A 13,725-nucleotide genomic window follows, 5' to 3' on the forward strand; every position below is an offset into this window, starting at 1 on the left:
CCAAAGTACCTAATTATTGAACCACACACATTTATAAACAGGTGCAAGCATTTATTTTTCAAACTTTACACTCTTACAAAAAACAACAACCAAAAAAACATACAGCTACACTACAAACAATCTGTACAATCATATTCAGTCAGTGTTTAAACAGTCTAATAGTGAGTACCCAGCGCTGTCAACAGCAGGATGACAAAACAGTAGCGTGTGGTCAGCTGTTGCCCGTGCTCTCTGGCTCTGGAGACTGCAGAAACTCGTAGGGATCGTGAACCATTTCCGACTGATCACCGACACCCAGGTGTGATGGGCTCCCTGTGGATAAAAAAACATGGTTTTATGTTGCTACTGTTACATGGAAAGCAATGAAAATGTTGCAGAAGACCAAGAACATTTTCGAGTCAAGCAACATATAATAAAGCTCTTTTAGCATAATGATGACAATAATATGATGTTTAATAAAAGAAAAATTGTAAAGTATGGCTGATTATTAGCAGAGCTCCTTTCTGAGCACCTATTGTTTTGTCTTGCTCCTGTACCTAGGTGGTGTTGGTCCCTCTCTGAAGCATTAGAGAGGGAGGACAGGTTGGACGAGGGTCTGGAACCAACTCTGTCGACCTGAGCTTCCTGGAACTCCTGCAGGAGTTTGTCTGCATCATCAAAATGCTGCTGACCCTCCTCATTCATTGGCTCTTTTTTCACGGTTTTACCTGATGAAAAAAAAAAAGAGGAGAGGTGGGATTGTTGTAGGGAATCACATGAATGAAGAAAACTAAGGGAAAAAAATTCAATTACAGTAAGATTCTTGCTGGCAGGTAAACATGAAAGGAGGAACAGAAATAACTGATGCTATACAGGTAAGAGATGCGTAAAGACAGTCACAATGGTGTACTACAACAGCATCATGGGAACTAATTGTAATATACTTGTGTTTTGGGCTGTTCTGTTTATTTTAGCTTTAGGAGAGTTAGCGCGCTGAAAGGTTTTGATGGGATTAAGGTGTCCTTTATTGCTGCAACTGCAAATGTTTAACTGACCTCTGGCTTACTGTGACTATTAGCATTATTGCATTAGTATAATCAGAGATGTTTACATGGACTTTATCTTGCTTATTTTACCAGTTTAATGATGTTCTAACTGGATTAGTGGTGCATATGTAAACATAGCTTCTTAGTGTTAACAAAAGACAATCACCTAAAGAGTTAAGCATGGACATTTCCAGAGACATATCTGGATAGTTCTTCATTGATATGAAGTCCAAGACCGAGCCGCTCTCTCCCAAGCCTGTGCTATCTGGCATCTAGAAGACAATGCACTATGTGAGTCAAATGTGCACATTATTTAAAGTGCAGTATCATCGTTTGTAAGCTACAACATACCTGCATGTCACAAAGGCTGGATTTGGTTTCATCGGGTTTCAGCATATTTCTTTTCTGAAATATTAAATAACCATAATTTATCCATACCAGGATGTATGGTCAAGGAAAATTGACACCAGAGTAGCTCAAACTTATTTAAATACTGTGTGTACATTCCTTAAGTCCAAGTCAAATACCTGTCGGATCTGATTGACAGCTTTACTGTGATCACCTGCGGTCATCTTGTCTAGAAGTCCATCAACCCAGTGCTTGGTGACACTTCCACAGCCCTTGACAAACTCCTGTATACTTAGAGTGATTGAAAGAAAAATAAACATTACAAACTGAAAATCAAGACAAAAGAGATTTTTCTGAAAGAAAAAACAAACAAAAAAAAAACAATAACAAAACAGTGCTATACCTCAAAGCACACTGCACCCCTGTGTCATCTCCATAGGCTGAATAGAGCATGTCCACCTCGTCAGGCAGCAGGTCTGGAAAGACTGAGTTCTTCTGAAGGCTCTGAATATTGTAGGCACTGCTCAGGAAGGTCACTATACAGAGAAAGACAAAAACAGATTCAATTACTAACCATTATTATGGCAATATTTTTGCTATGAAACAAACACCCACTAAATAACTGATATGAATTAAACCAAGAAAGTGCACTTAATGACATACCTTTGTGTCTCCTATCATCTTTAAAGCCCAGTGTAGTTAATCCAGGTAGAAGCTTATTTGACAGAGAGGTCAGGTCCACTTTATGGGTCTCCTCCTCTAATAATAATAATAATAATAATAATAATTTAAAAAATGGCTTCTAATACAAATGTTAATTATTAGTTAATTATTAATGAGGTAGTGCTGGTTCAGTAACAACATAGCAGACCTTCAGCATCCGGATCAGCCTGATTTACAACAGTGTACAGAAGAGAACTATCTGACTCTTTATGCAGGTACCCCATCTAAAAACACAGAAAACATATTTTCAAGTCAAATTTACACGCTTGCTTGCCTGTTTCAATAACTCCAAAATGTATTACTCTTTGTCATATCGGAGTGTAGAAGCCTTACTACCACCTTGATATAACTGGTACACAACTATGTATGAAAGAAAAATGTATAAACAATAAGTAAGGTGAGAAACCTTGGAGTTTGGCATATATCGGTTGATTCGGTCCCGGGCTTCATCTGCAGAATGTTCAACCAACGCCAGAACATGCTCCTCTGCTGTGCTGTCCGTCAAGCTACAAGCATTTCCCTCTGGTTCGTACAGGTAACTGGAAAAAAGAAAGTGTTACCAGATACTGTGCCATATCACAAAGCATCAAATGTAATCCCTGCTGGCCTTTTGTTAAATGTATAGAAAAATCACATTTAACAGAGATGCTGCAAATATGGAATATCTAATGACTTACTTCATGTCTTTGACTGGTTGTTTCCGGGATTTCTTAGCTGATTCCACTGGGATGGGGATTATCTCTGGAGGAGGTATATCAGCTGTCAGGTCTTCATCTCCCAAAATGGCTGCCTGCTGGGTGAAATCCATGTCTTGCATGAAAGACATGCTGCGCTTTAGGGCCAAAAGCCGCTCCTGTATACAGAGCAGAATAGAAACAAGGAACATAAGAAGCAACACTTCTTGATTTGAAAACTTAAATTGAGAAACTGGATACATATGGCTCAGAAAGGAAATGAAATATAACTGACAGTATAAAGCTGCTGCAACTTTCTATTGTCCCTTATATTGCACATCCTTTCTCACGCATGTATACAGTCAAATAAGAAAATAGGCAAGTAAGGCATTAGGTGATGCTCTTTGGACATGGCCAAGAGACAATGATATTAATTATTGACTTGGATTTGGGGGTTACTATATCCAAATAAATTTCATTTGTATATTGTTATGTAGGGTTCATGTTGCTCAACTGTTTTAATTAGGAATTTCTACAGTGCTTTGAATATATTCCATAATTCACAGCATATGGCACATCTGTAAATGATTTTCCCGGTAACACAGGCAAGGTAACACAAGCAATAATGCTTAAGATGGGTCACAGCATTGCATGCATTAGAGTTTAACAATGTGTTTTTTCTTTAGGTCATATGATTTAATTACCTTGCTCATCATCTTGAAACCTGTATGGAGCAATTTCTTGGCAGCCTTATAGTAGACAGTTTCTGGTCGGTTGTACACCATTGCATTGTCACACATCAGTTTAAAGTCTGCCTAAAAGCCAAAAAGAGTTTAAACAGGTATGAGGGCAAGTGTTGTTTACATAAACTGTTTTCATCAACTTGGTGATACTCTGAATGTATTTGATAGGAAATACGCATTTGGCATTAGAGCTCTCAATTTGAAGATGAGAATGTTTTGAGAACTACCATCACCTTGAATTCTGTAACTGTGTTGTATTCATTGTTTCTAATCTTGTCTTTCATGGTACTGAAGTCCATGGGATGTTTGATGATCATTGAGTAACCAGGAGCAATTGCATCTGTTACTGGAAATGCAAAGAATCCATGGGGATCTTTTCTGAAAAGACAGGTCATTTCTATCAGTTTTACTGAGTACAGCACTAGCCAAGATACATTATTATCAGGTCAACTTCATGAGTGCAAATGGATATTGCTTGTGCTGTGTTCTGATGAAACAGATCACATCCTAATATGGCATATTCATACTTCACATTTCAAAATATATCAGAAAGGTTTCCAGCTACAACTGGACTCATCAAAAGAATAGTGTATAATAAAAGCTCATATCAATGCTCCACTCACAATAATACACATTCAAATATACTAACGATGGAAAACCTTCAGCCTTTATGTTGTATGCAAATGTGGCAATTCAACCTGAGAGTGGTGTAAAAAAGAAAAGCTCATTGTCCAAAATGGAAAGGTTTTATCTTTTGGGGAATGTAAGTTGGATTTAGAAGGGAGTTTTAGGCCTAATCTACTTAAAACTCTTTAGGGGAAACACCGTAGAACTATAAGGTCAAATATTACAAGTGGAGGCAGCAAATAACTGAATCAGCATTCCTCACCTCTGCAACTGCCTCAAAAAGTGTTCCAAGAGTTGTTGACGAGGAGTGGACTCATTTTCTGCATTGGGCAAACATAAAAAACAGACACACTAACTAAGGCATTCAAAACTGTATAACAAAAATGCAATGCAATTCTCATGTTCCAAAGGAACCTGGTGTTGTACTCATAGCCAGGTACCTTGTTGTGTCCTGCATGCTCTTACTGGTCTGTCTCCTTGCTGCTCTACTTCCACCTTCACACTGGGGTGAAACTCCTCCACTTCAGGCTCTATCTCAAACCTATCTTTTTTCTTTTTCTTCTCTTCGGGCTGGTAAGATACAGATATGATATGAGTGACTTGCCAAAATAACCATTCAGATATTATTGGTCATTTTCTCTGGTTTAAGTTATGTTTCCTTACCTCTAAGGCAATAGTTATACTTTTTGTCAGAGTGAATGGTTCAACAGGGCCACCAGCACTGGTGGCAGTCGCAGCTGTTGCCTCTGATTCATTCTGCTCTCGCTCTCTCTTCTTCCTCTTTTCCTCCTATAAGATACGAGGAAAGGATGGAAACCAGTTCTTACCTTGTAGCAGCAACCAATGCATTAATCAGATGGACGAATTCTCAGAACTAACCTTCCTCCGTCTCCTCTCCTCATCGTCCACATACTTATCTTTGTCCTTTTCAGACTTTTTCTTCTTCTTTTTCTTTTTCTCTTTGTGGCGTTCTCGCTCATGATCCGATCTGTCATCGTAGTAGCTGGAGTCATGGCCTGAACCAGAAAGTTCAGTCACCTCACTTCCTCCCACTTTGAGCACAAGCTTCAGGGGCTTCTCGAGAGACTTGTCCTCATAATCTACAAACAAAACAAACAAGATAAAGGCAAAGAATATAAAAATATGTGAAAGGGGATGATGTTGGCAGCAATACAGTAAGAATACTGTCATTTCTGACTGACATTACTTTAGATGCTAAATAGGTTATGTATTGTAAAAACAGTAACCTTAATAATATTAAGCTGCAGGTGCTCTCTAGAAGATATTTTACTGTATTCTACTATGTTTTTTTTTTCATACTGTGTTATGCTTTGACGTTAACTTCTGATATAGCCTATAGATCAAATAAATCACTGAAAATAAAAAAAAGACAGTTATCAAACTAACTGACTTACTTATAACTTACTAACATTAGTACAGCCAAAAAGATAACACAATGTATGTTATTAAGATATAACAAACTGATTAACTCGGGATTTTAATAGTACATTATGCCAATAAGCAGCTGAACGGTAGATTCGAATAGCGAGCAATTTATTTTTTTTATATTAGCGTAAATTCTAACTATAAAAACAATGTTCAATTTACCGTATTCGCCAGCTGAACTAGCCAGCTTGGCTAGGATCGCTAACATAAAGCTAGCTGGAACAAAAGCGCAACGATTACCCCACAATATAAAATATAAACTCGGGTACCATCAACTGTTCTCCACTCCGGCTTATGTTTCTTGTGCTTCTTCCCCATGTTTGCGTATTAATATCCAAAGTGCCGTGTTTATCCCAGTTATATTGCCGCTAGCGCTACCCGGTTTTAGCAGATAGCAACAAGAAGGCTAGTTAGCGAAAGCCGGATGTGATATCCCCAAACAAATGATATATTTCCGGTGTGAGAAATGCGCGCTGAATTTGACTGACAGTCGGCTTTCCGATAGCAGAGAAGACTGTCGGGAGTTTATTGAGTGTTAAACTTACGAATCTGAATGTGTTAAGGTATGTGTACAGTTTTATCGAAGGAGCAAATCATTAGCGTGCACTCGCTCTTTGGGAGATGTTAGCTAATGCGTCCATGGACGTTAAGGTTAGCGAGCTACGTCAACGTTAGCTGATTCACAGTGTCGCCAGTTTATTGCTGCTTAGACAACGAAATGAGTCAGTTCAATATCAGCCATGGACATCATGGGAAAAACTAATGCTTCTGTAAATGTTCAGAGTTTTACAGGAATGGACGGGAACAGGTCGGAGCTGGTAACCCAGAACCAAAACATCCATGTGGAAGTCCATGTTAAATCTCACAGGTAAGTTAGCTCAGTAGTTTCAACATGTCAGCACTGGGGGAGCTAGTATTTACTTAAGTAAAAGTACTGATGCCGCAATGTAAAGGATTCAACTACCAACAAAAGTCCTAGGTTTACACTTTTAAGTAACAGGACACAGAAAAAATAATCAGAATATCAGAATAATGGAAAGTATAATGAGAATAAGTACTGCCCAGTTCCTTACAGTACCAACTGTGAAATGATAAACGGGGCGTCATATTAGAAAAAGCAAAGCTCTTATACACGGAGTCAAATACCTTTTCTTTTGTTGTGAAGTAGGAAGGTTTCATCTCTTTGTTCTTTAGGTTAGAGAGGAAACGTCTCTTTGACTAACAGTCAAACCACAGAGCCTGTCACCCATGTGCACCTGCATTTTAAAAGATTACAACCTTCATGAATAAGATGCACTAATATGCTATATACTGTATGTAGCTTTTGGGTCATTGCACCGTTTAATAAGTCAATGAAAGTCATTTCTCTTCCATTCATTGACATATCTCAGGGAAGGCATCACTTTTTTATAAGAAATGCATGTTCAAAAATAGAAATCTGTATTGGTAATGGTATGGTATCAGCCAAAACAGGTGGGCAAATATTCAGTAATTATTGCTGAATACAAATTACTTATATATTATTTTGTTGCATTTTTAAGATTTATGAGAAAACATAATTGAAGTTGTATTTAACACTGTCTCTTTCTTTTTTTATACATTTCAGCACAGCTAAACTGTCTGATGTGAGAATGCATGTACTGGCTCTACTGAATCGCCATAGTGTCGTCTTTGGAAACTACAGGTGGACAGAGTTTGATGAAGAGTTCCTCAGAAAACATGTGGAATCTGTTGCTGTAGTTGATTTAGAGGAAATTGTCACACAGGTCTGTAATTGTGGATTCCTTTGTTAATACAGACGTAATCTTGCAGCTGTTGTATTCCTTTAAAATGAGCTCTTTCTTCCCTTTTCAGCCCCTTGATTTGAAGAGCTGTTCCATCTCTGTTCACATCTTTGCTCTGAATGAGGATGGACCCAGCACACTCAGTTTGGAGGATGATGAGGAGCTTTCAGCAGCCAATCACTGGTTGCTGCCTGCAGGTGGCATACATTATTTATTATAATGGATCCTTTCTAACCTTTTAAAACAATTGTTTTAGAATTTCCCTGTAATCCTACACAGGATAAGTATTTTGTAAAGATATACAAGAACTCTGTTAAGCATTAATGGACAGTGATAAACTAGTCATATTTTCTTTGTGTTAAGGTTTTTTTAAGTGCGTCTGTTAGCATGGTAAACATGCTGTTTGTACGTTTGTTATATTTTCAGCACAGCAGTCTTGTGCTGCTTGAAACGCCTCTTTTCCCTCTTTAAAAGTACATCATATCTGAATATTACCCTACATTTTTTTCATAGCTGAATTCAATGGAATTTGGGAAAGCCTGGTATATGAGAGTGGAGTCAAAACCCAGGTAAAAATATAATAGAAGCTGAGAGATGACAGAAACGATTTTGTACCTTTTTCATACTACTAAACTTAATTCTTTCAGCTCCTGGATTATGTCACAACAACTATTCACTTCTCTGACAAAAATGTCGATAGCAACCTGATTTCGTGGAACCGTGTTGTGCTGCTTCACGGTACAGTAAATAACTACTAACGGGAACTTCCTGATTGTGGTCCTGAAAGGGGTGATTTGTGCAAAATAACTGCTTGATCGCTTTGTGTTTTCAGGACCTCCAGGCACAGGGAAAACATCACTGTGCAAAGCTCTTGCCCAGAAGCTGTCAATCAGACTGTCGAGTCGGTAAGGCAGTTCTCATTTTAGTGAAACCACTTAGACCTAAATGCACCTGCTCTTTCAATTTCACCATTTGCTTCTCTCCCTGCAGCTATTCTTATGGACAATTTGTCGAGATAAATAGCCACAGCTTGTTCTCAAAGTGGTTCTCAGAGGTACAGTAAATCTGGGCTCCTTTTTGTATTAAGTTCAATTGGAGGCTCTTCTAGATTAAACCAGTTTTGGTAGCTAATTATGCTTCTTTATTACAGAGTGGCAAGCTGGTCACTAAGATGTTTCAGAAGATTCAGCAACTGATTGATGACAAAAATGCGCTTGTGTTTGTTCTGATTGATGAGGTAAGAATGTTGGGAAACTGGCTTGGTCCGAGACCCTAAAATGTGTTCTTTTTCTATGCATTTGCCTTTATATTTACTCGAATACCACAGAAAACTTTCCTTTTTACTTGTTATACCTTAGTTTTTGCATGTTCAGGAGTGGTTCTGCTGTGACTGAGGCTACTTCTTTTCTGAATCTGTTGTAATTAGGTGGAGAGTCTGACAGCAGCTAGAAATTCCTGTCAGGTGGGAACGGAGCCTTCTGATGCCATTAGAGTGGTAAACTCTGTCCTCACTCAGCTGGACCAGATCAAACGGTCAGAAATGAATATTATTAATCTCTCTGCTGGAGCCCATGTGTCTAGAAGCTTTAGCTTAGAATTCATGGAACCTTTGATTAGTATTTTTGCTGGATAATCTAGCATCAGACTTTTACTTCATCCTGTTTGCACAAGTATCTTGTATGTTGACATTTGGACTCATGTTCCAGACATTCAAATGTTGTGATCCTGACTACGTCAAATGTAACAGAGAAGATTGATTTGGCGTTTGTGGACAGAGCTGACATCAAGCAGTACATTGGCCCCCCATCTGAGAAGGGCATCTACAACATTTACCTCTCCTGCTTGGAGGAGCTGATGAAGGTGAACAAACAGTCTAGTAACCATTTGTTACATGCAAGTGCACATCATCTCTAATGCGACACACATCTGCTGTAAGAAGTCTTTAAATTTTAGGTTTCATGTTGTTTTTAAGAATAACACTTGGGTACCAATAGGTTTCATAATTCTACAAATCTACCAGAAATTGTTTTTGTAAGAGTTTTGTAGAAATATTAGTATCTTGATACAAGATTGCAGAAATAAGGTGTAAAGCAGGATATGAGCTAATCAAAGTGTTGGTGGGTTGGCACCATCGGTGACCTACTGTCATTTTGTACTTTATTGTGATGCAAATGTATTGAAAAAACAAACTTGACCACCTTAGCACTTGTTTGTTGTTTGGATTCTATGAACTTACTGACTACCCAAGAGTTATATATGTTTTTCATCATATGTGTTTAATATATAAATTATATACATCACCACATGTTTAGCCTGACTTACAGGAGGCTTCAAAAGATAATCACAAGCATCAGCAATACAGAAGCAACACTTCTAGTTCAATAGGGGGAGGAGATAAAATGGAATTTCTATTTGTCTGCTTCATGATGTGTGCAGTGCCAGATCATCTACCCACGGCAGCAACTGTTTACCATGTTTGAGCTTGAGACGATGGGGTTTGCTGAGAGTGAGGTGTCTGAACACAGTCTGAACCTGAGACATATTGCTTTGTGAGTACAGCCCGTAATGCAATAGCGCCCAAATCACAGTTTTTGTGCTTTACTCATAACATTTGAGAAATGAAACAGCCAGAGGCTAATGCTTTGTTTTTCTTATAGAAAAAGCAAAGGTTTGAGTGGAAGAGCACTCAGGAAGTTACCATTCCTAGCTCATGCAATGTTTGTGAAGGTAAGCGTTTGATTTTATTTTGCAGAGTATAGGTTAAATAAAAGGTTGTTTTTTGTTTTTTGCTTTTTTTAACACAGTTTGTCTGCAGGCACCAACAGTGACTCTTGAGAGGTTTCTAGAGGCTCTGGACCAAGCAGTGGATAAACAGAGGGAGGAAAAATCTAACCTGTTAAACGGTGTCTGAACTTCTGAAAGTGCCCAAAGGCTGACGCATGATTGTTCATCAGGTTTCAATACCACATTTTGTTTGTTTGTCATTTAGAAAGCTACAACCCTTACATCCTTTTATAAAGTTTAATCTGGCAGCACAACATCAAATACATTGGGAATTAACAGCGTTTAAAAAAAGCTATATATAACATCTTTATTCAGGTAATGTTTTTGGTGCTATTACCTTAAAAGACCAAATGTATATTGGTTTCAAAAGAGATAGTTTGGTTTAAGATGCTCTGAATTTCTTTGTGCTATTAACGGTTTACTCTGTTTGATATTTTATGTAACATGCAGCTTTAACCTCAAGTGTCAGCTTTTTTTGGGTTCCTATGTTAAAGGGATAGTGCAGATTTTATTTGCCATCACTTACTTTCTTGTAGGGACGTTGGTGCGAGAACAGCAGCTCAGTCGGTGGATAGATTTGTTAGCGATATCCCAGTGAGATAGCAGCTTGTTAGACAAGCAGTTTCACAATGAGCCTAAAGCTTCAGAAACACAGAGAGCATAATGCAATTTATTGTGGAAGCTTAATGTGTCTGGCTGATGTGTTGTGGTTTAAATTCGTACTGTTAAGCTGCTTGTAGAGAAGTCTCTATGCATCTGTAGACTAAGCTCTTGTCCATGCAGCACGCCACCTTGTCTTAGCAATTGTGAACTGACCCTTCAACGTGCTATTTTTGTGTTCATCCATTTTTTTAAAAAGGGGGAAATTTCTCTTAGTCCATTAGTTTAAAGAAACTCTTACTTTTTCATTGACAGTTGTATATTCATGCTAAGAACAATTTCTCCTTAAACTGTTTATTACAACTTTATTTTGTATAAATCATTGTAATAAACAGTGCTATTTATGCCTTTGTGTGTTGCTGAAATGCTTTTGCCTTGACCTGCCACTTGATGGCGCACACATGCTGTCACATGGAGAGACTGATTTCATATAATGCATTTTAAATGATACATGACAATCACAATAAATTCAGTAAGTGAAAATGCTCACAACAGTGAAACAAGGTTGTGTTTGATCTGGAGCCTGTCTTATGTAAGTAACATCTCAGTAAAACCAGAAACCCTGTCAAACAGAAAATGTATATTTACAAATCAGAAACTAAAAACCTAAAGTGCAGTTATGCAGCTAATGCTGATCTTTCTATGAGCCAGGTCCTTGTATAGGAATTTAAAATGATGCATTGTCATAATGTTTGTGTTTGTTGCTGCTGCCAATTTGACCTAGAAGTAAAACTGGTGAGAGATGATCCGGTTTTGAAGTACAACTCATACACAGTTTACATAAACGGATGAGTGACTTCAGTGTTCGTATGAACATGTTTTGCATTCTGTGAATGTGCTGCTGCTTTGCATGTCAGCTGCCAGGTTCAGACAATGTGCCCTTTGTTTGTTGTTGGGCAACAGCTTTTTCACTCCGCTTCAAAGGTGGATTCTGTAGGCTGTTCCTGAATGTAAATGGAAAGCAAACACTGAGTTCATCTTTGTTCACACGCTTCATACATACACAGTCACATCACTGTCAGTTTTACAATGACTTTTATTGGGTGTTTCGTTGAGCCCGTATCACAAGAAATTTTAGTGGAGTAAATTTAACTGGCAACACTTCATCACTGAGGTCAAACAAGAGACCAGTACTCTTTCTGTTTTCTTAAATATTGGGTTTCATTAAAAAAAACCAACTTGGATTGAATGGATTTCTCCTTGCACATAAAGCCCTCATTTCAATGAAGAAACAACTGTTGGTGTGATCTATCACTTTATATTCTTCACCTAATTGTCTAATGCCCACACTTTTCATTTGTAAATTAAAAGTTTTTGTGTGAGATGAATCAGATGAGGAAATGCCTTTTTTTCTGTATAATCAGTGATCACAAAGTGGAGACAGAAAAAAAGGCAACTAGAGAAAAGAAAAGTTGTAGGAATGGGCATGGTAAATAAAACCATAATTACTCTGTCTGGAGGCCTTTTTCTTTTGACTGTAGTTGGTCCAAAATCAGGCAGCTGTTAAAAGGCAATCGAGATGAAGAAGGAAGAGAAGTCAAAAGCCTCATTGTTACAGGGTTTTATCACCATTTCAAGCTGTTTGAAATGTCAGAAAACTCCAAAGAAAACAAACAGTCTGATGTTTATCCTCTCAGCTGTTGTTCAGGTACATGGCTGAAAGCAATGGAATATCACTGAACGTGCCAATGGTGATTCACATAGGAGATTAACTTACACACATGCAGTACTTATAGACATATTAAGAGGAAATTGAACAAAGCTGCTCATAAAACCATGGAAACTATTTCTTTCCACAGATTAAATGTAAGTTTTAAAGAGGTTATTGGTTTTAAATGTAATCATGCATAACCTGACACGAGTTTAGAAACATTTTGCTGTTTTGCCAGTATAATGATCCACGTTCTCCACGCAAACACATAATGAGAGTCCATAAAACTTAAGCTGTCGGGGCTCAATTCTTCATCTACATGACAGCCTTTGATGATAAATCAGGACTTTCATCCAAGTGAATATTATCCTTAAAAGACAACTTCAGCTTTATTTCTGTTCCCAAACTAAACTATCCTGTCAGAAGCAGTTGTTTCTGGTAGAGGTCTGAGATTTCAGTGTGTCTGTCATCCATTTACACCAGACGTTAGAAGGAGTAGATGAGAGAAAAATAAAAACTTGTAAAAAGGCAGAAGAGTGGGAGCCAGGCTGTATAAAGAAATGGTGGTAATTAGGCAAGGCAAGTAGGATCAAAGAAAGCTGCCATCAATGAGCTACGCAAATGTTGGCACATTCTGACAACCACAGACGTGATGTGAGAGGCCTGTGTCTGTAAGGTGTCAAATGGCAGACAACTGACAGGAAGAGCCGCATAGCTGCACTCTACCTTCATCGAGGTATGGTACAGTACCAACCTCAAAGAAAATAGGATGATCTACCAGTCACTGTTTGGGTAATAAAGGATAAAGATAACAAGGTGTAGTGCATGGGCTGTAATTTCTTATGTGGCAGCAGCATTTTGGAGTGTGAGGAAATGAGTGAGCGAATAATAACGACTTATGCCTTGATAACATGCAGAGGATCAAAATCTCTTCTCCTTTTTGAGTGGAATATTTACAAAACACTAACATCAGATCCATGTTTTCATACAGAGCAAACGGTTGGCTTACTAAATGAACATTCATAACTTCAGACATGTGTCCCGTGCCAAAGAAAGCGATCTATAAAACTGCAGAAGGACTTTTGATGTGTGCTGGGTCAGACTACAGCACGTCCTTCCTAGTAGTTACATAATGGGCATTATTGTTTCACAGGCAGTGAGTGGTCAGCATAGAGCAATCACTTCTTTATCAAAATGTAATTTCAGTTGACACAGTGCAGCATAAATGATTCCTCTCATAATTTATTAATCATACTGATG

At 38.1% G+C, this 13,725-nt stretch overlaps 2 protein-coding genes across 3 annotated transcripts; one reads left to right on the top strand and one right to left on the bottom strand.

Moving 5' to 3' along the window:
* Nucleotides 1-47: 47 nt before the first annotated feature.
* brd9 (bromodomain containing 9) lies at nt 48-6,022 on the bottom strand. Its single transcript, XM_026294079.2, has 17 exons — nt 5,856-6,022; nt 5,020-5,240; nt 4,804-4,929; nt 4,581-4,710; nt 4,403-4,460; nt 3,747-3,891; nt 3,475-3,585; nt 2,774-2,949; nt 2,503-2,635; nt 2,245-2,320; nt 2,037-2,132; nt 1,777-1,909; nt 1,553-1,664; nt 1,377-1,430; nt 1,192-1,297; nt 537-707; nt 48-312 (listed from the first exon to the last, which is right to left on the bottom strand). Exons 1-17 carry the CDS (start codon nt 5,902-5,904, stop codon nt 212-214), a joined length of 1,998 nt encoding a protein of 665 aa, XP_026149864.1. The 5' UTR covers nt 5,905-6,022; the 3' UTR covers nt 48-211.
* A 31-nt stretch (nt 6,023-6,053) lies between these two features.
* Nucleotides 6,054-11,158, top strand: trip13 (thyroid hormone receptor interactor 13). 2 transcript variants are annotated; one of them, XM_026294081.1, is made up of 14 exons: nt 6,054-6,149; nt 6,369-6,454; nt 7,193-7,352; nt 7,441-7,567; nt 7,884-7,939; nt 8,018-8,108; nt 8,203-8,275; nt 8,361-8,424; nt 8,521-8,607; nt 8,797-8,903; nt 9,077-9,230; nt 9,807-9,919; nt 10,028-10,097; nt 10,186-11,158. In XM_026294081.1, the coding sequence occupies exons 2-14, from the start codon at nt 6,381-6,383 to the stop codon at nt 10,279-10,281; spliced, it is 1,272 nt and encodes a 423-aa protein (XP_026149866.1). In that variant the 5' UTR covers nt 6,054-6,149; nt 6,369-6,380; the 3' UTR covers nt 10,282-11,158. The 2 variants fall into 2 exon arrangements, with proteins under 2 accessions (XP_026149866.1, XP_026149865.1); XM_026294080.1 differs by having other exon boundaries at nt 6,064-6,237.
* Nucleotides 11,159-13,725: the final 2,567 nt, after the last annotated feature.

Source organism: Mastacembelus armatus, chromosome 16 (genome assembly GCF_900324485.2).
Source record: "Mastacembelus armatus chromosome 16, fMasArm1.2, whole genome shotgun sequence".
Taxonomy (NCBI): domain Eukaryota; kingdom Metazoa; phylum Chordata; class Actinopteri; order Synbranchiformes; family Mastacembelidae; genus Mastacembelus; species Mastacembelus armatus.